The sequence below is a fragment of the Neovison vison genome, chromosome 13 (assembly GCF_020171115.1).
Source record: "Neovison vison isolate M4711 chromosome 13, ASM_NN_V1, whole genome shotgun sequence".
Taxonomy (NCBI): Eukaryota; Metazoa; Chordata; class Mammalia; order Carnivora; family Mustelidae; genus Neogale; species Neogale vison.
Window position 1 is genome coordinate 84,066,763 of NC_058103.1, and position 21,972 is coordinate 84,088,734.

General features: G+C 39.6%; 1 protein-coding gene across 1 annotated transcript in view; it reads left to right on the forward strand.

Moving 5' to 3' along the window:
* The first annotated feature begins 335 nt into the window (after window positions 1–335).
* The window catches only part of TP53BP1 (tumor protein p53 binding protein 1), a 75,377-nt gene continuing 53,740 nt past the window's right edge, over window positions 336–21,972 (forward strand). The window contains exons 1-11 of the mRNA XM_044231682.1: window positions 336–451; window positions 1,030–1,214; window positions 1,420–1,513; window positions 1,756–1,840; window positions 10,767–10,897; window positions 12,189–12,347; window positions 12,690–12,819; window positions 14,300–14,466; window positions 17,061–17,187; window positions 18,169–18,263; window positions 21,607–21,815. Of these exons, the coding sequence (XP_044087617.1) occupies window positions 445–451; window positions 1,030–1,214; window positions 1,420–1,513; window positions 1,756–1,840; window positions 10,767–10,897; window positions 12,189–12,347; window positions 12,690–12,819; window positions 14,300–14,466; window positions 17,061–17,187; window positions 18,169–18,263; window positions 21,607–21,815 (1,389 nt within the window). The 5' untranslated portion in view covers window positions 336–444. The remainder of the gene's footprint in view (window positions 452–1,029; window positions 1,215–1,419; window positions 1,514–1,755; window positions 1,841–10,766; window positions 10,898–12,188; window positions 12,348–12,689; window positions 12,820–14,299; window positions 14,467–17,060; window positions 17,188–18,168; window positions 18,264–21,606; window positions 21,816–21,972) is intronic.

Genomic DNA, 21,972 nt, shown 5'->3' on the forward strand with positions numbered 1-21,972 from the left:
AGGGTGATAGAAGGGGCCTCAAGGTGCAGGTACGATAGGAAACAGGTCTTTTCTCTTATGTCTCAGTACAAACAATTTTCCTAGAGGCAAGGGAATACATTTCACGCCCTCTCAAGGTCCCTTCGGTTCAAGGATACTGTCATTCTCTGGCTGTACTAGGGGGAGGGCCTGCAACGTCCAGGCTGCCATGGAAACACGCCGCGGTGTTCCTTTTTCTTACGTGGGGCGGGGCACTTTGCCTCAGCCACCAATTATCCACAGGGTTTCTTGAGTGGCGGACAGCAGCAGCGAATGGGCGAGCTGATACTCCGTGACGCGACGGGAAAAGGGGGAGCTCGCGGCCGGCGGCGGCGGTGGCTACAGCGGCGACCTGGGGATCGAGCTGGAGGGAGCTGGGGAACGTGCAGGGACCTCTAGCTCCAGCGCGAGTGATCTCCCGCCGGGATGCCTGGTACTATTTGTAGAAAAGTGGGGGTGCAATGAGCTCTGAAGGCTTGGGTTTCGGGTCTGAAGGGATGGCTGACCGGAGGGGGCGGGGTGACAAGCATGGCGGCGGTGACGGGGAAAGGGTTGGAGGGCCCTGAGAAGGGGGTGGGGAAGCAGTAGCTGGGAAGGCTGGGTGGTCTTGAGGAAGCGTGAAGGGCTGTGGGTGTTCTGGCGAACAGAGATTACAAAGCAGCCTTTTGGGGGGCCATAGGGGCGCCATAAGGACGTAGGGAGGGTTGTGGGGGATGTAAAAAGAGGCGGGGGAAGAAGAGGTTAGGAAGGGGAGGAAAGGGTGTCTACGGGGAAGGTGATGGAAAAGAAGAGGGAGAGAAGGATTGGCAGGCTGATAGTAAATAACGAGGAAATCAGGCCTTGGGAGGTGTGATAGGAAAGTGCTTGCAGCGATTATAAATATAATCTAATTAGATACCTAGACGGGTCCCCTTTCCTAGCTCTTGCACTTCCGCCCCATTATTTTAGCTCAGACTGCGTGAGGAAGGCTAGTAGGTTACACCGAACTGATCTTTTGTTATTCCATTCCAGGGGAGCAGATGGACCCCACTGGAAGTCAGTTGGATTCAGATTTCTCTCAGCAAGACACTCCTTGCCTGATAATAGAAGATTCTCAGCCTGAAAGCCAGGTTCTAGAAGATGATTCTGGTTCTCACTTCAGTATGCTATCCCGACACCTTCCTAATCTGCAGACACACAAAGAGAACCCTGTGTTGGTGAGTGATACCTTGGTTGGAAGTGATTGAGGAGAAATTATTTTTCATTTAATCAAGACCAATCAGCAAACATAAGTACTTAGGAGATCACTATCTTTTGGATTAAAATTGGTTGTAAAAATGAAATCAACACATTCACAAAAAGTATGCCTCATTTTGGATTATTTCATATATAGTGGGGATATTAAGTATGTATATTTTCTAGGATGTTGTGTCCAATCCTGAACAAACAGCTGGAGAAGAACAAGGAGATAGTAATAGTGGGTTCAATGAGCACCTGAAAGAAAACAAAGCTGCAGGTGAGGTATTTAAAGTTATTAGTCCCTTTTGCAGGAGTGCTCTTGCGGAGCTGGGTGGATCTAAACATGTGGTTGTGGTGAATGTACATAAGGAGGTTTAGCACAGTATTTGGTGCATAGTAGGCACTCAAAAAGTTGATTTTTTAATGTAGCTGGTTAGATTGGATTGTCTCCATTTCTAAACTTGCATCGAAGTTTGGTGGTAAATGCCTTTTATACTAATACCCAGTTATTTTTTTCAGAACCTATGGATTCTTCTCATTTGGACACATGTAGTTCCATCAGTCAGGTCATTGAACAGTTACCTCAGCCAAACAGGACAAGCAGGTATACTAGTGTTGACAGGAATTTATTTAAATTTATTAATGGATGAATTCTTTCATTTGTGCCTATTGCCTTATCCCAAGGATAAAAGGATTAATCTTATTTTTGTGAATTAGAAAGTGGGATTTGAGGATTGTATTAACTAGTACATTAATACTGATAGCTAGAATCTCTTTTGTAAAGGTAATAACATTTTTACACCTGTATTATTATTTTTGTGATCTACTTTGTGCATGTAAAACAAAATAAGCATTTTTCATTCTTGGCATAGATATGACTTAGGGAAAAAATCATCAAAAAATATTTAGATATATATTATCAAAACTGTTAGGCATGCTTTTGATGTACCAACTAAATTATCTTACCTTTAGAACCACAGTGTTTAATTCATACCCTAAACAGTGTTGAATTTTTACTTTGTCTTATGTTTAGTTTTATATTGTCCATTTATTGAGTTTATCCTCTGTTAGGCATTAGTTGGATGTTTGATATATAGTCTCATTTAATTTCATCTGTAAAGTAGCTGTATTGTGAAGACTTTTTATTATTTCCATTACATAAAGGGGGAAATTGATGGGTGAGGAAGTTAAATAACTTGCTGTAGCATACATTGGTTGTAAGTGATGGCTGAGCTTTGAACCCTCCTGACTCAAATGCCTTCTCTTTCTTTTTCACTACTCAGTACTTCTTAATCTTCCTTCTAAAATCTAAGATCAAAGGAGAACTTAGACAACCTCAGGGACCTTGTGATGGCAGGGTAGAAAAGGGAGCAGTCAGAGGAGAATGTTAGGTTGAGGTGGTGAAAGAGTATGGTTTTCTCTTAAGAAAAAAAAATTCTTTTTAAAAAAATTTCTATTTAATACTCTGCACATAAACTTTTTCTCCCAAATCACCAGTTGGATACTTTAGAACAAGCTACAAATTGGTGGGTTTGTTTCGGCCTGCAGGTTGTTTCTGTTTGGCCCAAACATGGTTGTAAAATATATTTACATTAATTGATAGAATTTTTAAAAGGGGAGATTTTACATAAAACTTGGATTTTCATCTTCTGGCATTAGCAGTTCAGAGGTAATACAGCTGTTATATTATTGCTAACAATTGGCTAGAGCTGTGAGTAGCAGCCTGCCTCTGCTTAGATGGGAATGAGAGCTATGGTCTGTTATAGACCCTGTAATTCACTGTTGACTATTGAACATGAACACTGAAGCCAAGTATTCACTTATTTTATTTTTTAAAAGATTTTATTTATTTATTTGACAGCGAGAGAACAAATACAAGCAGGGGAAGTGAGAGGGGGAGAAGCAGGCTTCCCACTGAGCAGGGTGCCCAATGTGGGGCTTGATCCCAGACCCTGAGCCTAAGGCAGACACTTAATGACTGAGCTACCCAGGCGCCCCCCCAAGTACTCATTTATTGTAGTGCTTTTGCTTTTCTTCTTAGCCACTTCACTCATTTATGTAACCTTATTTTGCTTTCTGTAGGCATTTAAGTTTATGGTACTTCTTTAGGAACATGTGCTTTATGTTTTTGTGGCCCCTTGGTTTGAACTGGTGGGAACAGGAATTATGCGTACCCCTTATTGTATATGAAGCAGTGCTATCAGAGAAGGCCCATGCTACTACTTTTCCCTTTTTGCATCAATGTGTTGCCCTTTCTCAAAACAAAACAAAAAACCAAAAACTCACAAAACACCTTGAATGTTTACACAATAAATGTGCAGACACTGTGACAGGTGTTTTAAAAGGGGCTTTGCCATTCATGGAGCTTATAATTTAATAGTTATTGAAGTAATTACAGAAGTAGTTAAGCAGTTACAATTGTGATCCTTGCAAAGGAGGAAGGAAAATATATAACCTAATTTGTGTGATAGAGGTAGGCTTCTCTAAGGAATGTAGTCTAAACTACAAATATGAATTTGTTAGCCATAGTTGAGGGGTTGGGCAGAAGTTTGGCATGTGGGGGAAGGAGCTTTCTAGACAGAATTATATGTGCAAAGCCCGTGAATCTAGAAAGGATTTGGAGTTGATTTCAAGAGATTGAAAGCCCTTCAAAACACATGGATGTTTATTTTTAAAATGTTGTCTTTATTCATTAATGCAAGTATTTTGAAAAAAAAAAACTGTTTGTGAACTTTTCTACATAAAATTCCAAAAACATCTTCCTCTCATATCTAGTATTCAGTTGATACAAGCTGATGGTCCTAAACATGGATCATCCTAAAATATACTGAAGAACTATAGATTGTTTTATTTCCCTGTCAAACATCTTACTTTATTTTTGTAAAAATTTTGAAATTAATTAGTCTCTACATTCAACATGGGGCTCGAACTCATAACCCCAAGATGAAGAGTTGCATGCTCCACTGACTGAGCCAGCCAGGCGTCCCTCCCTGTTAAACTTTTAAAAAAGTTAAGGCTAAAACATGTAGTTTTAAGAAATAATACTTGGAGATCCTTTGTAAACTTTGCCCTGTTTCCCAAATGGTAATGTTTTGCAAAATAGTACTATAAAATCGTAACGAGGCTATTGACCTTGGTAAAATCCACTGTATGTACTTAGGTTTCCCTAGTTTTACTTGTGTTTGTGTGAATTTTTATAGTCTAGTTACCTGTGTATCTACCACTGTGGTCAACATACTGAATGGTTTCAGCCCTCCAAGGATTCCTAGTGCTATCCTTTTATAACCATTAGTGAACCTCCGGTGATCACTAATTAAGACTGTCCATCATTTGTGATATTTTGTCATTTCAAAATATTATATAAATGGGACCATATGTTATGTAACCTTTTGAGATTGGCTTCTTTCCATCCACATAACTCCTGGGAGATCTCTCCAAATTGTTGAATGTATCTGTGGTTCATTCCTTTTTATTGCTGAGTAGCATTCCATGGTGTGGATATACCACAGTTAAACCATTTACCTAATGAAGGAAATGTGGGTTGATCTGGTTTATGACTATCACAAATAAAATTGCTCTGAACATTTGCATGCTAGTTTTTGTGAATGTAAGTCTTCAAAGCTGGGATAAATGGCCAGGTGGTCACCTACATGTTTAGTTTTTTAAGAAACTATCAAAGTGTTTCCTGGAGTGACTGAATCATTTTATAGTTTCACTAGCAGTATAAGAGACCCAGTCTCTCTTCATTCTTACTAGCGTTTGGTGGTGTCACTATTTTTTATTATGGCTGTTCTGATAAGTGTATAGTGATAATCTCATTTTGAGTTTCCCTAGTGGCAAGTAATGTTGAACATCTTTTCATGTGCTTATTTGCCATCTGTACATCCTTTTTAAGGAAATGTTCATGTGTTCTGTCCCTTTTCTAATAGGATTTTTAAAAATTATGTTTTGGGAGTTCTTAATATATTATAGTTATTAGTCCTTCATAGGATATGTGGTTTGCAAATATTTTTTCTCACCTGATAGCTTGTCTTTTCATCCTCTTCAGAGGGTTGTTCACAGAACAGCTTTTTAATTAAAAGATTTTATTGATTTATTTGAGAGACAGAGATCACAAGTAGGCAGAGAAGCAGACAGAGAGAGAGGAGGAAGCAGGCTCCCCGCCGAGCAGAGAGCCCAACGCAGGGCTCGATCCCAGGACCCTGAGACCACGACCCGAGCAGAAGGCAGAGGCCTTAACCCACTGAGCCACTTAACCACACTGAGGCACCATGTTAGGCGCCTCAAAAATACTTAATTTATTTAAAAAAGGGCTTTTGGGGCACCTGGGTAGCTCAGTGGGTTATGTGTCTGACTTTGATTTCAGCTCAGGTCTCCAGCTCAGTATTTCAGGGTCATGAGTTCAGGCCCCATGTTGGGCTCCATGCTGAGTGTGGAGCCTACTTAAATAAAATAAAAATAAAAAGATAAAAAGCGCAAAAGAGCTTATAATGAAAAGCAGGGTCCTTTTCCACCCTTGGTCCCTTTTCAAAGAGGCAGCCGTTTAAGTGTGTTTTAACTTCTTTGAGAGGTTGTTGTCCTAGCACTCAAATCTTTTGTAAAGCTAACACCATTATACTGCCATTTCTTATTTTATCAGATTAATACAATTGAATTCCATAATGAAAGATGAGGATTTAACTCAAAACACTCCCAAGTTTTGATAATAATTATTTTAGTTCTGAATTTTATTAGCTACTTTTATATTTCTAAATAATGTATTTAAACCTTTGTTTTCTTTTCCATCAGCTTTAGACAATGGAAAAAATTTAACATCAGTATTTTTTGTCTATAATCTGATTTCAGGCCTTTTCAGATTCATCTAATCATTCTATGAATATTTGTTGGGTATTTCCTATATGCCAAGCACTGTTGAATTTTGGAGATGAAAAGGACCAGAAGAAATAAAAATCATAGACCTTAATAGAGCTTACGTTCTTGTATGAGAGATACAGCAATTCATAATAAGAAAATAGTATGTTAGACACTGATAAGGGCTGGAGAGAGAAATATAGCAGAGAAGGGTATAGGAAATGTTAGAGGATTTCCAGGTTTAGATAGGGTTACATAAAGAATGTTTCACTGATATGACATTTGATTAAAATTTCTTTTTTTTTTTTTTTTTAAAGATATATATATATATATTTTATTTATTTATTTGAGAGAGAGAGACAGTGAGAGAGAGCATGAGCGAGGAGAAGGTCAGAGAGCGAAGCAGACTCCCCATGGAGCTGGGAGCCCGATGTGGGACTCGATCCCCGGACTCCAGGATCACGCCCTGAGCCGAAGGCAGTCGTCCAACCAACTGCGCCACCCAGCCGTCCCTTGATTAAAATTTCTTAAGTGATGTCTGCTGTTATCTGGGATAAGTGCAGTCCAGGCATAGAGAACAGCAAGTGCAAAGGCCCTGAGGTAGCAATGTGCCTGGAATATTTGAGAAATGGCAAGGAGGTTAGTGTGGCTGGAGGAGATTGATGGAGAGAAGTGGGAGAAGAGGTCAAAGAAATAAAGGGGGAACCAGAATATGTAAGGACTTATAGGACAGTGTAAGGAATTCAGGTGTTACTCTTAGATAGGAAGGCATTTAAGGGTTTTGAACAGAGGAATGACACGATGGGATTCAAGATTTTAACAGGATCGCTCTGGCTGCTGGATTAAGAATAGACTGAAGAGTGAACAATTTTTATTTGTTGATTATGCCTTGTTAAAGCTGGAGAAAAAAAATTAAAAGAAGCTATTTAAATAAAATTAAAGAGGAGAATAGACTGAAGGGGGAACAGGGGTAGAGGGAGGAAGACCAATTAGGAGACTACTGTATTTATGTATGTATGTACGTATGTACGTATGTATGGAGGGTCAGTGGCTGCCTTTGGCTCAGGTGGTGCTCCCAGGGTCCTGGGAGTGATCCCTGCAATAGGGCTCTCTGCTCAGTGGGCAGCCTGTTTCTCCCTCTCCCTCTGCTCTTGTTCTGCCTGCTTGTGTTCTCTCTGTCAAATAAATAAATAAAATCTTAAAAAAAAAAGGTTTATTTATTGTAGAGAGAGTGCAAGTGTATGTGCACACAAGTGGGAGGGGGAGAGGAAAAGAGAACCCCAGGCAGACTCTGCAGTGAATGTGGAGCCTGGCGTGGGGCTTGACTCCATGACCCTGTGATCATGACCTGAGCCAAAAGCAAGAAGTTGGATGCTCTACCAGCTGTGCCACCCAGGCACCCTCTGAAAATATTAGGCAACATATGCCTTTGGCTAGACCAGAGTAGAAGTGGATGAGGAGTGGTGAGATGCTGGGTTTTTTGATTGGATGTGGAATATGAGAGAAAGGGTGGTAACAATGATACCACATTTTTGGTTTCAGCACTAGAAGAATGGAGTTGCTGCTAGAAGAGATGAACAGGAGTGCAAGAGAAGGTCAGGTTTAGATGTATTGAAGTTGAGCTGCCTTTTCATTGGACAGTTGGAGGCAATTGTTGGCAAATCTGGATGGAGCTCAGGGGGATGGTGTAACTAACTGGAGGTTTAAATTGCACAGTCATAAGTATGTGGATGACACTCAAAGCCAAGTCTGGATAAGATCATTAAGGAAGTGGGTAAAGGTGGAGAAGAGCTCTAGGGACTCACTGAGCCTACCAGCATTTAGAGGTTAGGAAGGGACATGAAGCCAAACCACCAAAAGATACTGAGGAAGAGCCCAAGTATGATTTGCGTTGTGTTTCATTGCTCTTTTACATTTTGTCATGTTTGCTTTTGGACTTTTCTTTCCCTATATTTCCCAAGGTTATGTAACTGGTCTAACTGGTTATAGGTAATGTTCTATTTTATTTTTGTGAAAATCTTTACTTAGTCCTGTTTCCTTGGATCATGGTCCCCAACCTCGCAAATTTGTTTTTCACTTCTTTATGCTCATTATAGTTTTGTTTAGTCGTCTTTGTATGAAACATTAAACGTGTAGATAGTTTCAAGGAAGTGAAAAATGTTACCTATAATTCTGCCACCCAGAGGCTAATTGCTGTAAACATTTTGGCATATTTTCCCTCTTTTTTGTGTGTGCACTTCATATATGTGTAATTGACATGTGTAAAGTAAAAGTTTGTTTGCTGACCTTTTTTGCTTAACAACATGGAGTTGTTCCCATGACAGTTAAAACTCTTAGTAACATTTTCCCCAAGTTTTTTATTTTAAAAGTTTAAACCCACAGAAAAGATGAAAGGATATTGCACATTTGTTCTCTCTCTGTATGTATGTATACACACACATATATAAACACACATATGTAAAATACCTGTTTTGGGGGGCTGAATTATTTGAAACTAAGCTGCAGACATCTCAGTTACCCTTATATACTTTAGTATCATTCCCTATCGTGTAATACATTATCTTACATTATTGTAATACTGGTATCACAGGTAAGAAAATATTAATTCAGTAGTATCTAACAAAATAGTTCCTACTTAAGATTTTTACAGTTGTATCAGATGTCAAAATATACTTTATAATGAACATTGTCTCAAGTATGTTTATTTATCTATTTAGTTATCCAGGATCCAATCCAGGTTTTTTATACGTTGTATCTGGTTTTTTCAAACTTTTTTCTTTTTTAAAAGATTTTTATTTATTTATTTGACAGAGATCACAAGTAAGCAGAGAGGCAGGTGGTGGTGGTGGGGGGGGTGGTGGGAAGGAGGCTCCCCGCTGAGCAGAGAACCCGATGTGGGGCCGATCCCAGGACCCTGGGATCATGACCTGAGGTGAAGGCAGAGGCTTAACCCACTGAGCCACTCAGGCACCCCTCAAACATTTTTAATAGATGCATAATATGTAATTTTATGGATTAGGAAATTATTTAATTATTTCCTTAATGCAGGCCTTATAGGTATTTCTTTTATTTTTTTTTTTTAGAGAGGTAGAGGCCAAATATAGTGTTCTTTTTTTTTTTTTTTTTAAGATTTTATTTATTTATTTGACAGAGAGAAATCACAAGTAGATGGAGAGGCAGGCAGAGAGAGAGAGGGGGAAGCAGGCTCCTTGCAGAGCAGAGAGCCCGATGTGGGACTCGATCCCAGGACCCTGAGATCATGACCTGAGCCGAAGGCAGCGGCTTAACCCACTGAGCCACCCAGGCGCCCCATTTATAGGTATTTCTTAATCACAGTAAACATTGAGAAATAAGTTTGTACAAGGATTTTTGCACATTTCAAATTATTTCTTGAAATTATGGAAATTACTGGGTTATAAACTTTTTTTTTTTTTTTTAAAGATTTTATTTATTTATTTGACAGAGATTACAAGTAGGCAGAGAGGCAGGCAGAGAGAGAGGAGGAAGCAGGCTCCCTGCCAAGCAGAGAGCCCGATGCGGGGCTCGATCCCAGGACCCCGGGATCATGACCTGAGCCGAAGGCAGAGGCTTTAACCCACTGAGCCACCCAGGCGCCCCGGGTTATAAACATTTTTTAGAGCTTTTTTAGAAGCATCTTTCCAAATTGTTCTCCAGAAGGTTCTTTTAGTTTATAGCAAACTAAATAGTTTAGTGTTATAAATAGTATATAATGACAGTGCTCATCTGACCTTAGGTTTGGGCAATGCTGAATGATAGTACAGTATTTTTAATTTTTTTTTTAAAAGATTTTATTTATATATGTGAGAGAATGAGAAAGAGAGAGAGAGCACATGAGAGGGGAGAAGGTCAGAGGGAGAAGCAGACTCGATATGGGACTGATCCTGGGACTCCAGGATCATGACCTGAGCTGAAGGCAGTTGCTTAACCAAATGAGCCACCTAGGTGCCCTGTAATTTTTTTTTTCTCCTAATTTGATGGGCAACAATTAGTTTCTCTGTTTTTCTACATGTTTAAAGATACTTGTGTTCTTTTTTTATGAGTTGTCTGTTCATTTATGTCTTAGGGTTCTTCATATGAATTCCTTATGTTCTGTGGACACTGTTCTATTTGTTGGAGTATTTTTTCTAATTGTTGTCTTCTACTTTTGTTTATAATGTTTTTTGACCTGTAGTGTTAATTTCCTTTAAATATACAGGCCTCTTACCAGAATTTTATTCAGACTGTCTGATTCTATATACTCTAAGGTTTTTCTTTTTACTAAAATATTTTTGTGAACTGTGTCTGGTTCAGTTGATGTATGTTTGAGTCCCTTCAGTGCACATTTAATGCATATCTTCTCATGTCACTTGTCAGTAATTCTCGTGAGAGTAAGATTTTTCTCTCCCTGGTTATATTTTTTCAGAGAAAGGTAAAATTCCAAGTATGTTTGTTCCTTTCTTCTGTTAAGTATTTGTGCTATTTAATTCTGCACAATGTTTTTGAGTTGCTGTCAGGTGCTTTCTGTAGAAAGAAGCACTAATGGGGGCCACGCCTTTTACGTTTTTCAAATTTGCTTAAGATGTTGGTGTGTGGGGATCTCAAATAAATTTCGAAAGATGCTTTGAGCAAAGTGTCTGAACCTGTCTGGAAAGACATAATTGTGTTTTTCTGCTGTTTAGTGTTTTGGGAATGTCAGTGGAATCTGCTCCTCCTTTGGGGGAAGAGAAGGAAGAAGACATGGAAGAGGAGGAGGAGGAAAAGGAAGAAGATACTAGAGATGGAACTATCACACACTCCCTTGGTGCTGAAGGTAGCTTTATGCTTTTTCTGTATAGTAGATTGTTCTAAGTCCCTTTAACATAAGCATGTAGATATCTAAATATTTCTTTATTGGTGGGGCACCTGGGTGGCTCAGTCAGTTGAACGTCTGCCTTCAGCTCAGGTTATGATCCCAGAGTCCCTGGATCAGAGCCCCACCTCGGACTCTCTGGTCTGTGGTGTGTCTGCTTCTCCCTTCCCCCTGCCCCTCCCCCTACTCCTTCTTGCTCTCTCACTCTCTCTTAAATAAATGAATAAAATCTTAAAAAAAAAAATTCTCTTTATGGAGTCTTAGATTTCTCATCATTAAATTGAAAATAGTCATTAAGAAATTTGCAGTTGTCTAAGATACTCCACCTAATTTGATGTTCAGGAATTTGATACTTATTGGATAGTCCCCATTCTGCATATTGACTCTTCTTTTTGCATTTGTTTTTCATGTATTTTGGGGATGTATGCTTTGCGTGTGGAAGTACAATCTGAATTGCTGTGTGTGGGTATGGTTGATGTATATTTTTAGAAAGTAGACATGGACTACCTATATATTAGGTGCTCCTAAGGTTTTATAATGTGTAATTTTTTGCTTCATTACATATTTTTCCTCTTCATTTTTAGTGCCTTTATTCTTTTTATTTGTTTTCTGTTTTTTTAAAAGATTTATTTTTTTTAAGCTTTTTTTTTTTGTAAAGATTTCATTTATTTGACAGAGACAGACACAGTAAGAGAGGGAACATATGCCGGGGGAGTGGGAGAGGGAGAAGCAGGCTTCCCGCTGAGCAGAGAGCCTTATGCAGGGCCTCTATCCCAGGACACTGGGATCATGACCTGAGCTGGAGAGGGATCATGACCTGAGCTGGAGGCAGTTGCTTAATGACTAGCCACCCAGGCACCCCAAGATTTATTTATTTTAAAGAGAGAGAGAGAATGCTAGTGAGCGCAGGAGCTGGGGGAGGGGCAGAGGGAGAGAATCTCAAGCAGACTCCCAGGTGAGCGTGGAGCCCCGCAGTGCTAGGCTCAATCTCATAACCCTGAAATCGTGTCCTAAAGCAAAATCAAGAGGTGGGATGCTTAACCCATTGAGCCACCCAGGTACCCCCCACTTTGAGTTCCTTTATTTTTAATTTTATTTTGAAAAGCTTTGGGGCAAGTCTTTGGTGTGGAGGACTTAAAATGACCCCCCCACACACCCTTTTTTTTTTTTTTTTTTTTTGCTAAGGAACAGCACCTTACACAATGCATAATATTGTGGGATGCTACCTAATTTCTCGGGATTTTGTTTCTAGATTCTGCCTCATCACAGCTGGGCTTTGGAGTTCTGGAACTGTCTCAGAGCCAGGATGTTGAAGAACATACTGTGCCATATGAAGTAGCTAAAGAGCCTCCACTGTCAGTAACCACCAACTCTACTTATACTAGGCTGTCTGATGTGGATGCTAATACTGGTATGAAACATGTTTTCTGGCATTTGGAATTGTGTATAAGCATTTTTCTCCTGAGCTAGAGCTAGTTGTTTTTTTCCTTGATACATGTTATAGTTTCTAAGTTAATATAATCTAAGTTAATATAGTAAGGTTGTCTGGCAAATGCTTGTCAGTTGATGGCTTGCAGATTAAGTTTTTGTAAGTGGGTTACTGGTTATTTTCCTTTTTTGAAACGATGCCTGTATATATTTTGAAATTGGACTTCTCTTTTTATTAATATCTTTGCCATTAAAAAAGCATTTGGGACTGCTGCTAGTACCTTGAAAAATTAAATGTCTCTTTCCTGACTTTTAAAATTTCAAGGGAGCAAGCATGAAGAACAGTCCAGTGAAGATACCCCCACAGCAGAACAGCCCAGCAAGGGTGTCCCTGTGGCAGCACAGCCCAGTAAGGATGTACATGTGGTCGAAGAGCAAAACCCACCGCCTGGAAGGTAAACCCTGCTCTTTCTAGAAAGTATTTTTGAGTTTCTGTTTTAGGGTCACACTTCCTTTACTTGGCTAGGTGGAAGCATATTTAGAAATTGTTGCCTTTTCTCCCCCTTATAATGTGCATATTTCTGGTCTGGTGGAAACACTGATTATTTACAAATTCTTGCTGTGTCCTCATCTCATCTTTAGGTATATTACAAAGTCATTTTATTGCTGCTATAACTATAAGCATGACTCCTCTTTTTTTTTTTTTTTTTTTTTAAGATTTTCATTTTTAATTAATCTCTACACCCAGCGTGTGGGCCTTGAATTCACAACCCCAAGATCAAAAGTCGCATGCTCCACCAACTGAGCCAGCCAGGTGCCCTATAAGCACGACTCCTTAATCTTTGCTTGTTACTTCTCTCTGATCTTTGTCTACAGAGGCACTGCTTATGGGAGGACTTCTACCCTCTCTAGTGTTATGAGAGGTCACATGACTATTTGAAAATCTGTTCCTATATTGAGGAGCACCCAGATTGCTTTGGGTCCTCAGGTATCCTGTGTCTGAAAGTTTCTGGTATAGCTGTAAAGAGGTATTCTTTTCCCAAGTCCTCTGGGCCCTAACTTGGTAGGAATTAGGCATATTTCTCTGCTCTGCCTGTGGTGATTGTTGTATCCTAAACTTCATTACCTCTGGTCAGCAGCTCAGTATGGCAGAGGAAAAGTGGGATGTGTCCAGTTTAGGGGAGATAGTGAATAAACATTGTCTGTAATCTCCTGCAGTAGAAAAGGTGAGGAATGGGGTCCTGAATAAAGCTGAGTATCAAGAGAAGTTGTCTTTCCAATGCAAAATATTCAGCCTAACTTGGGCCGACTTTTTAGGCTTTTCTTAGGAAGTTGCTCTTGTAGCTATCACAGCTATCTAAGTGATAGCTATCTAAGCTATCACTTTAGTATGTGAGTCTTCCAAGTCTCTGGAAAGGGGCCAGGATTGAGAATCTTACACGTATGAGTAGTATTAGTATGAAGGATTCTTGGTTTGGGGCTTAGGTTGAGCAGATCAGATGGTCAAGGCCAGCAATAGATGGTGTGTGGCAGTAGCACCCCGGGTGATTCACACCCAAGCTCTTTTTTGTGGAAGGTCTTCATTAGGACTGGCATTGTTGTGGTCTGGATCAGAATCCTTCATGCTTCCCTAGATAACAGTGTATGTAACACAAATCCTTAAATCACTTATCAGAAATCTTGGCCAGCATGCTGCACAGCTGTGAGCAAAGTTGAAAAGAAATATTGGCTTGAGAAACAGGCTTTGAAATGGGCTGAGGATTTTATATTATAAAAAGTAGCTTAATTCACTTCCAGTGATTATTTATATAAACTGGAACCACTGGAAATTTTGAAATTATTAAAGGAAAACACAAAACAGAAGAAGCTTGTTAATTCAGAGGTGAATGCATTTGAACTTAGTAACTTTTTCTCCTGGTGATTTGAATTTCCTAGGTCAGAGGATGTGCCTTCTAGTCCCAAAGTATCTCTTGCTGCTGTGGAAACAAATGAACGAGTAACTGCTCAAGAACTCTTGCAAGGTGGACTGAAGATTCAGAAGTCACCAGAGCCTGAGGTTTTGTCAACTCAGGAAGACTTGTTTGACCAGAGCAATAAAACAGGTACAAAGAATAATTAGTTGCTGTAGCTCCTCTTCTCCAAAGATCTAAACTTTATTTCTGTTCGGAGGCTACATTTAAGTTAGAAGGCACTTTATAGGTATGTAGGCTTGTTTGTAATGTGGAAGGAAAATGTGTTTTTAAGATTTTTTTTTTTTTTAAAGATTTTATTTATTTATTTGACAGAGAGAAATCACAAGTAGATGGAGAGGCAGGCAGAGAGAGAGATGGAAGCAGGCTCCCTGCTGAGCAGAGAGCCCGATGTGGGGCTCGATCCCAGGACCCTGAGATCATGACCTGAGCTGAAGGCAGCGGCTTAACCCACTGAGCCACCCAGGCGCCCCGGAAAATGTGTTTCTACCTGATTAATGAGAAGGGCTTTTTGGGAATGGTTGCTGGTTAACATTTTAACATAGTTTTCTCTCTCTGTTGTAGATGGAAATAGGAATAATAATAATATAGTAAATTTAATATTGTGGACAGAGTAGCTGTTTCTGTCATCATAGATCTTTAGATCTTAACTATCATGATAATTAAGGGTAAGTTTTCATAATCACCTGGACAACAGTTTACCTACTCATCTGTCAGAAATAGGAAGTTACAGCCTAGCAGAAAGAACATAAAACTTAGAAGACTGGGTGGTGTCTGTTTCACATTTTGTTAACCTCCACCATTCCCCCATTCCGAGACCTTACAGAGCCAGAGAGCTTCAGTGACAGCCATTATGTTGTTATAAGAAGGGAAGAAGAGAAGGTTTTATTCCTTTACTCTGCTGTGAATATGTTCAAGACATATATGTTGGTTATAAGGAGGGAAGAAAGTGAAGGTTATATTCCTTTACTCTGCTGTGAATATGTTCAAGACATTCAGAGGGTCACCAGAAAAACTTTTTTGGCCTCTCACTGAAGCTATTAGGTTGTATTTAAGAAATTCCTTTAATTTTATTTATTTTATTTTTTTAAAAGATTTTTTTTTTTTTTTTAATTTGAGAGAGAGTATGTGTGTGCGTATGTGAGCTGGGTCCAGGAGGTGGGGAGAGAGAGGGAGAGGGAGAAGTGGAGACCCCCCTCCTTTTCCCCTCACTGAACAGGAATACCAAGGTAGCCCCAATCCCAGGACCCTGGGATACTAAGGCAGATGCTTAACTGACTGAGCCATCCAGCCACCCCAAGGAATTCCAGGTGCCTCCAAGGAATCCGCAAGGGATTAATGCAGCTGATACTCCCATCTGTTTTGAGGAGAAGGGACTGAGAGGAGATTCTTCATAGTATAAATCAGTGATGGCTGCTCATATATCCTTTTACTAATGCATTCGTTATTTTCTGTCTCCTCTGAGGAGGTTCAGGCTCTAATCTTGAAAATTGCTGCATTCATATCATCAGGGCTCCCCCCACCCAAGATTTTATTTATTTATTTGTCAAAGAGAGAGAGTGAGAGAGCACACATGTGAGCATAAGCAGGGGGAGTGGTTGGCAAGGGGAGAAGCAGACTTGTTGCTGAGCAAGGATCCCAGTGTGGGGCTCGATCCCAGAACCCTGGGATCATGACCTGCGCCAAAGGCAGACACTTAACTGACTGAGCCACCCCTGTCATCCCTGTATCTTCAGGTGTTATGTGCATTGTTTTGACATCTCCCTTCTGCTTCATGGCACGAGCTTTACATCACCTTAGGCAGACCTTGGAATAAAAGGCTCACTTGCTGTTTTATAATAGAAGCTTCACAAGACAGAAGAGCAGGCAAGCAGAGGTATTAGGATTCTGTCTTTTTCCTCCAAGCTTTGGTCATGATAGAACTAAGAAGGGGCACCTGGGTGGCTCAGTCGGTTAAGCAAGTGCCTTCACCTCAGGTCATGATCCTAGAGTCCTGGGATTGAGCCCCACATTGGGCTCCTTGCTCAGCTGGGGAGTCTAATCTGCCTCTCCCTCTGCCCATCCTTCTGTACTCTCCTACTCACTCTCTCTCAAATAAATAAAATCTTCAAAACGAAACAAAACAAACACTAAGGAAAACTTTTTGTCAATTCTGTATTAAAGAAACCCATATTTTAGGGCCCCTGGATAGCTCAGTGGGTTAACGATCTGTCTTCAGTTCAGGTCATGATCCTGGGGTCCTGGGATTGACACCTGCATTGGCTCTGTGCTCAGCACAGATACTGCTTGTCCCTCTCCCTCTACCCCTCCCCTCCTCTTACATACACGCCTCTTTCTCTGTCTCTCTTTCAAATAAATGAGTAAAATCTTTAAAAAAAAAAAAAAAAGGAAAGAAAGAAACCCATAATTTAGCAGCAGGGGGCATTGAATGGTCACTCAGAATTTGTGTTAGCATCCATTTCATTGACTAGACTACAATCAGAAAACAGTTTCTGCCCTCTTGGAACATGGTTAGAAACATGGATATTACTCTTCTTGCCGTACACAGTGGCTTCTTTCTTTTTCCCCTTCCCTTCCTTCTTCCCTTCCCTCTTCCCTTCCCTCCCTTCCTTTTTCCTTACCTCTTTCTTTCCTCTTTCCTTCTTTTCTTTAATACAACTCCGTAATGTCAATCTGAGAAGCAAATGCAACTAGAATTTCTCTCTCTCTCTTTTTTTGAAAAATAGCTTCTGATGGTTGCTCTACTCCTTCAAGGGAAGAAGGTGGATGTTCTCTGGCTTCCACACCTGCTACTACTCTGCACGTCCTGCAGCTGTCTGGTCAGAGGTCCCTTGCTCAGGAGAGTCTTTCCACGTAAGTAAGCCTAAAATAGCTCTGCCAAGGAAACATGTATCTGAGGGTCTTAGGCTAAGATTGAAAGAGCTAAAATTGTCTACTAGTCCAGAATTCTTTTTAAAACTAAAAGGCAAACTCTGCGCTTTAGAATTTTTGGGTTAAAAATTTAGTGGACCTGTTGAAGGCAGGTAGCTCTTCTTTTCTGTTTTGAGGTTTTATAGTAGTAGCCCAGAGGTTCCACTAGGAAGAAACTGCCCAGTTTATGTTCTCTTACACATCCAAAACGAGTACTCTGCTCCTCCATTTGACCAGCAGTTCTTTCCATTTAGCAGCATAGGGGTGGAAGAATAGGTTATACTAGAGTTGACAGTAGTTAGAGCTCTTTATTTATGGCAAAGAGGTTGCCTTTTTTTTTTTTTTTTTAAGATTTTATTTATTTATTTGACAGAGAGAGATCACAAGTAGGCAGAGAGAGAGAGGGGGAAGCGGGCTCCCTGCTGAGCAGAGAGTCTGATGCAGGGCTCAATTCCAGGACCCTGAGATCATGACCTGAACCGAAGGCAGAGGCTTGACTCACTGAGCCACCAGGCACCCCTGCTTTTTTTTTTTTTTTTAAACAAAAATGTGCATAATCTTTCTGATCTTTCTAATTAGGAAAAAATGGTGTTAATCCCAGTTCTGCAGATGAATTTATTTTTTAGCACTTTCTCTCCTTTGTAATCATGATGTTCTTTTGTCAGATTGTTTATTTCTCTTATAATCATATGGCTTTATCCTTACTCATTTTTTCTTTTTTTTTCCATTCTAAGTTTGGATAGGTCTGGTATGAGAAATAGTTACGTATTATTCATGGCTCTTCCGTCAACCTCTGGTAGCTGTTTGAGAGATTGCTAATAAGATTTGTCTGATTGACTTAGATATTTTTACTTTTAAAGTAAAAAACAAATACAAAACTGTGGCTATAGTAAAATAACCTGTGAATTCTCTCTTTATATAAAGGAATTCCTCAGATCTTGTTGCTCCTTCCCCTGATGCTTTTCGATCTACCCCTTTTATCGTTCCAAGCAGTCCCACAGAGCAAGAAGGGAGAAAAGGTGAGCTCTCTTGATTTGTCTGTTGGTCTCAGATTAGAAGAGGAGGAACACTTCTGCCTTGCAAAATGTACTGTTTATTTGCTTGAACACTGGGACATTATTCAGTAGGGCTTGTGTCTGACTCACCTTCAGAGATGTGGCCTAGTATAAAGTGCTTTCCTTAGTCCTCTGCTCTTCTAGCACTGCACTGATTCTTATACCAATTCTGTATTGTTAATTTTTAAAAAGATCCTTAAGGCAAAATGTTTATGTTTTTAAAGTTTAACTCAAAGTATTATATTGTAGTAGTATATTAATGAAGAACTGGGTTTATTACTAATAGTCCAGTAGTTTCCAGCAGCATGTTGACATGCTTCTGGTGAAAGGGAACCAAAAATTCTTTTGCTATTTATTTATTTTTAAAGATTTTATTTATTTATTTGACAGAGAGACACACAGCAAGAGAAGGGAATACAAACAGAGGGAGTGGGAGAGGGAGAAGCAGGCTTCCCGCTGAGCAGGGAGCCTGGTGCAGGACTCGATCCCAGGACCCTGGGATCGTGACCTGTGCTGGAGGCAGACGCTTAACTGACTGAACCACCCTGGCATCCCTCTTTGCTATCATCAAACCACCCCTTTGCTATCATCAAAGCAATTTTAGCCAGGGAATGGCTAGGAGGTAGTGGTAGAAAGTTTGACTTCAATCACATTGTCCTTCGTGAACCTAGTGATTTTATATTATTTTATTCACAAGAAAGAATTCCTTTTTACTTAATTTATCTCACTAAACCTCTTTTATTCTGTCCTAGTCTCATATCCAGTAACTCAAGATATTTCTTTTTTTTTTTTAAAGGATGTATTTATTTATTTATTTATTTATTTATTTATTTCAGAGTGTGAGATCACACATACACAGGGGAGGGGCAAAAAGAGAGGGAGAGAAGGAATCTGAAGCAGGCTCCCACCCAGTGCAGAGCCTGACATAGGTCTCAAATCTCATGACCCTGAGATCATGACCTAAGCCAAAATCAAGAGTCTGATGTTTATCTGAGACACCAAGGTGCCCCAGTAACTTAAGATATTTTTAAGTTCCTGCTACTTCTACATGAAAACTTTTCCAATAAATTTCACAATTTTCTTTTTTATTATTTCACTTACCAATAATGATGTAATAGTTAATATTTATTGAGCACTTAGTGTATGCCAGGCATTGTTTTGTGTACTTCTCTTTGGTTCTAGGTGCTTTTCTTTGTTTTTTGGTTTGTTTTGTTTTTTCATTTTTCATTGAACCCTCACAACAATCCTGAGAAGTAGGTGCTACTTTTATCTCCATTTTACAGATGAAGAAATTAGTCATGAGAGAATTTACAACTAATAAGTCATAGAGGCAGGATTTGAACTCAGGCAGCTGCTTCCAGGGCCAGTGATCTTATCTGTTGTTTACATGCCTTCTATAATACCGTGCTGTCTCTACTGTCAAGTGATGTAAATATAGAAATATGTTTAACTGTTTTTCAGGTGCAGTTTACCCATGACAAAATTTAATCTTTCTTTTGCCACTAAGTTTGTGTCTGGCTATTCATCTTGAAATCAGTTGTAGGTATCCAAATGGACTAGTACAACTTTAAGCATAACATGATTAATGATATCTTTAGTAAAAAATAAAAGTAATCCATTCTACAAAAAAATTCCAACGCAAGTTAAGTTTGATTTATACTTAAAACCATTTCTTCTACTCATAGTGTGAACATTGAAGATACATAAAAGTTACATTAAAAATACTTTCTCCCTGATTGTAAAATAGTTAATACGCACTGTGGAAAGTTTGGAAAGCATATAGGAAAGTAATGAGAAAATAAAAATCATGTGGATATCGCAGTCCAGCTACAATTAATATTAGGATATATTTACTTTCAGAATGTTTTCTATGCATAAAGAAGTATTTAACACACTTAGGAATATGTTAAGTATATGATTCAGTGTTCTTTTTTTTATGTAACACTCTATTTTCTCCTGTCAAATGTATTTTAGAGTTAATGTATTTGCTTAATATGTGCCTCTTCATGTGTCTATATTTGCTTGCTTTCTTCTTTTTCTTTCTTTCTAAAATTATGAACCTAAAGCCTAATTGATTGATTGGTTGATTGATTTGACAGAGAGAGAGAGAGAACAAATAGGCAGAGAGGCAGACAGAAAGGGAGGGGGAAGCAGGCTCCCAGGGAGTCTGATGCAGGGCCGGATCCCAGGATCCTGAGATCATGGCCTGAAACGAAGGCAGTCACTTAACCCACTGAGCCACCCAGTCGCCCCCTTAAAGCCTTTTTTATATGTGGTGCTTAGAATAGTGGGTCTTTAATAAGTGCTTTGTCATGGTGACAGATCAAAAGATGTTATGGAAATACTTATCACAGCTGTAGTAGCAGCTGAAGACTGGTAGCACCAGATTGCAACCTAGCATTAGACTGGGATGTGAGGTTGAAGTCAAGCGAAGCAGCAGGGGTAGGTATTAAAGTGAGACTTAGCCAGTACCGTGAGTGTAGATTGCAGTGAAAAACCTAGTGGCATAGATAGTTTGTGAGAGTGGTCTAGAGGGAAGCCTGTTGGGGTCAAGTTGTAAAAAGGGGGGAAAGAGTTGTTGAATAACTTTATTGGGCAGCTACCCAGCTAGCTAGATGGGTTCTGAGGGAGAACCTGTTACCCTGCAGGTGGGTAGTATATTGCGGGAACACAGTGGGGAGGTGGTGGTGGGTGTGTGGGTGGGTGTGTGTGTGCGCGCACCAACGTGTTTGCTTTCTCCCTGGGCAATTTGTCTCCTGATTAGTGGCTTGGTACTTCGTTCTTTGATAAATCACTGCTGATGGGCATTGTTAGATTTTTTTTCTTCTGTATTTGTCCTTGCATTCATCTCTCTGTGGTTAGCAGTTGTTAAGACAAATGTAATGAGTTAATAAATAAGTAGATATTGGAGTGGTGACAAGTTCTGCTTTTCAAGGCCTGTGGCAGAATATATGATGGTTAATTAGATGACATTAATCTGGATGTTCCTATGGCAAATATGGAAAACTGAGTTATAGTAGGGAAAGGGGTTCAGAGGAACCAAGTTAATGTTTCATGTGGACGAGTGGATATCCCCAGATGAACCCCATTTTCATCTCTATCTCAGAATTTTGGAAGTGTGGACTTTCCTCCTCCCATGGAAAGAAAGAATTGCTAGATTTCTGTGATGCAATCTACTGTTTATCTATCTGCTTTTCTGAAAATTAAATCACAATTTTTTTAGGAATGGAAATTTCTGTAACATAATTGTTACTAGTGGTATTTTGAACATGAGTGATATTGATTTGTTTTTCCTGTTTTAAACCAGATGAGCCAATGGATATGTCAGTGTTATCGGAAGGAAAAGGAGAGTCTTTTGAGAAGAAACTCCAGGATGATGAACCAGTGGAGACAGAAAATCCCCCTCTCCCACTTGAGTCCACTGTATCACCACAGGCCTCAACACCAGTATCTCAGAGCACACCAGTCTTTACTCCTGGGTCACTTCCTATCCCATCACAGCCCGAGTTTTCTCATGTGAGTATTGTAGAAAGAGTGTTTTCCTCCTAATGTTGTTGTTGTTGTTTTAAACCATCTTTGAGGTATAATTTATAAATCATAAAATTCACCTATTTTAAATATATAATTTAGTGATATTTAATACACTTACAGAGTTGTGCAACTGTCATCATAG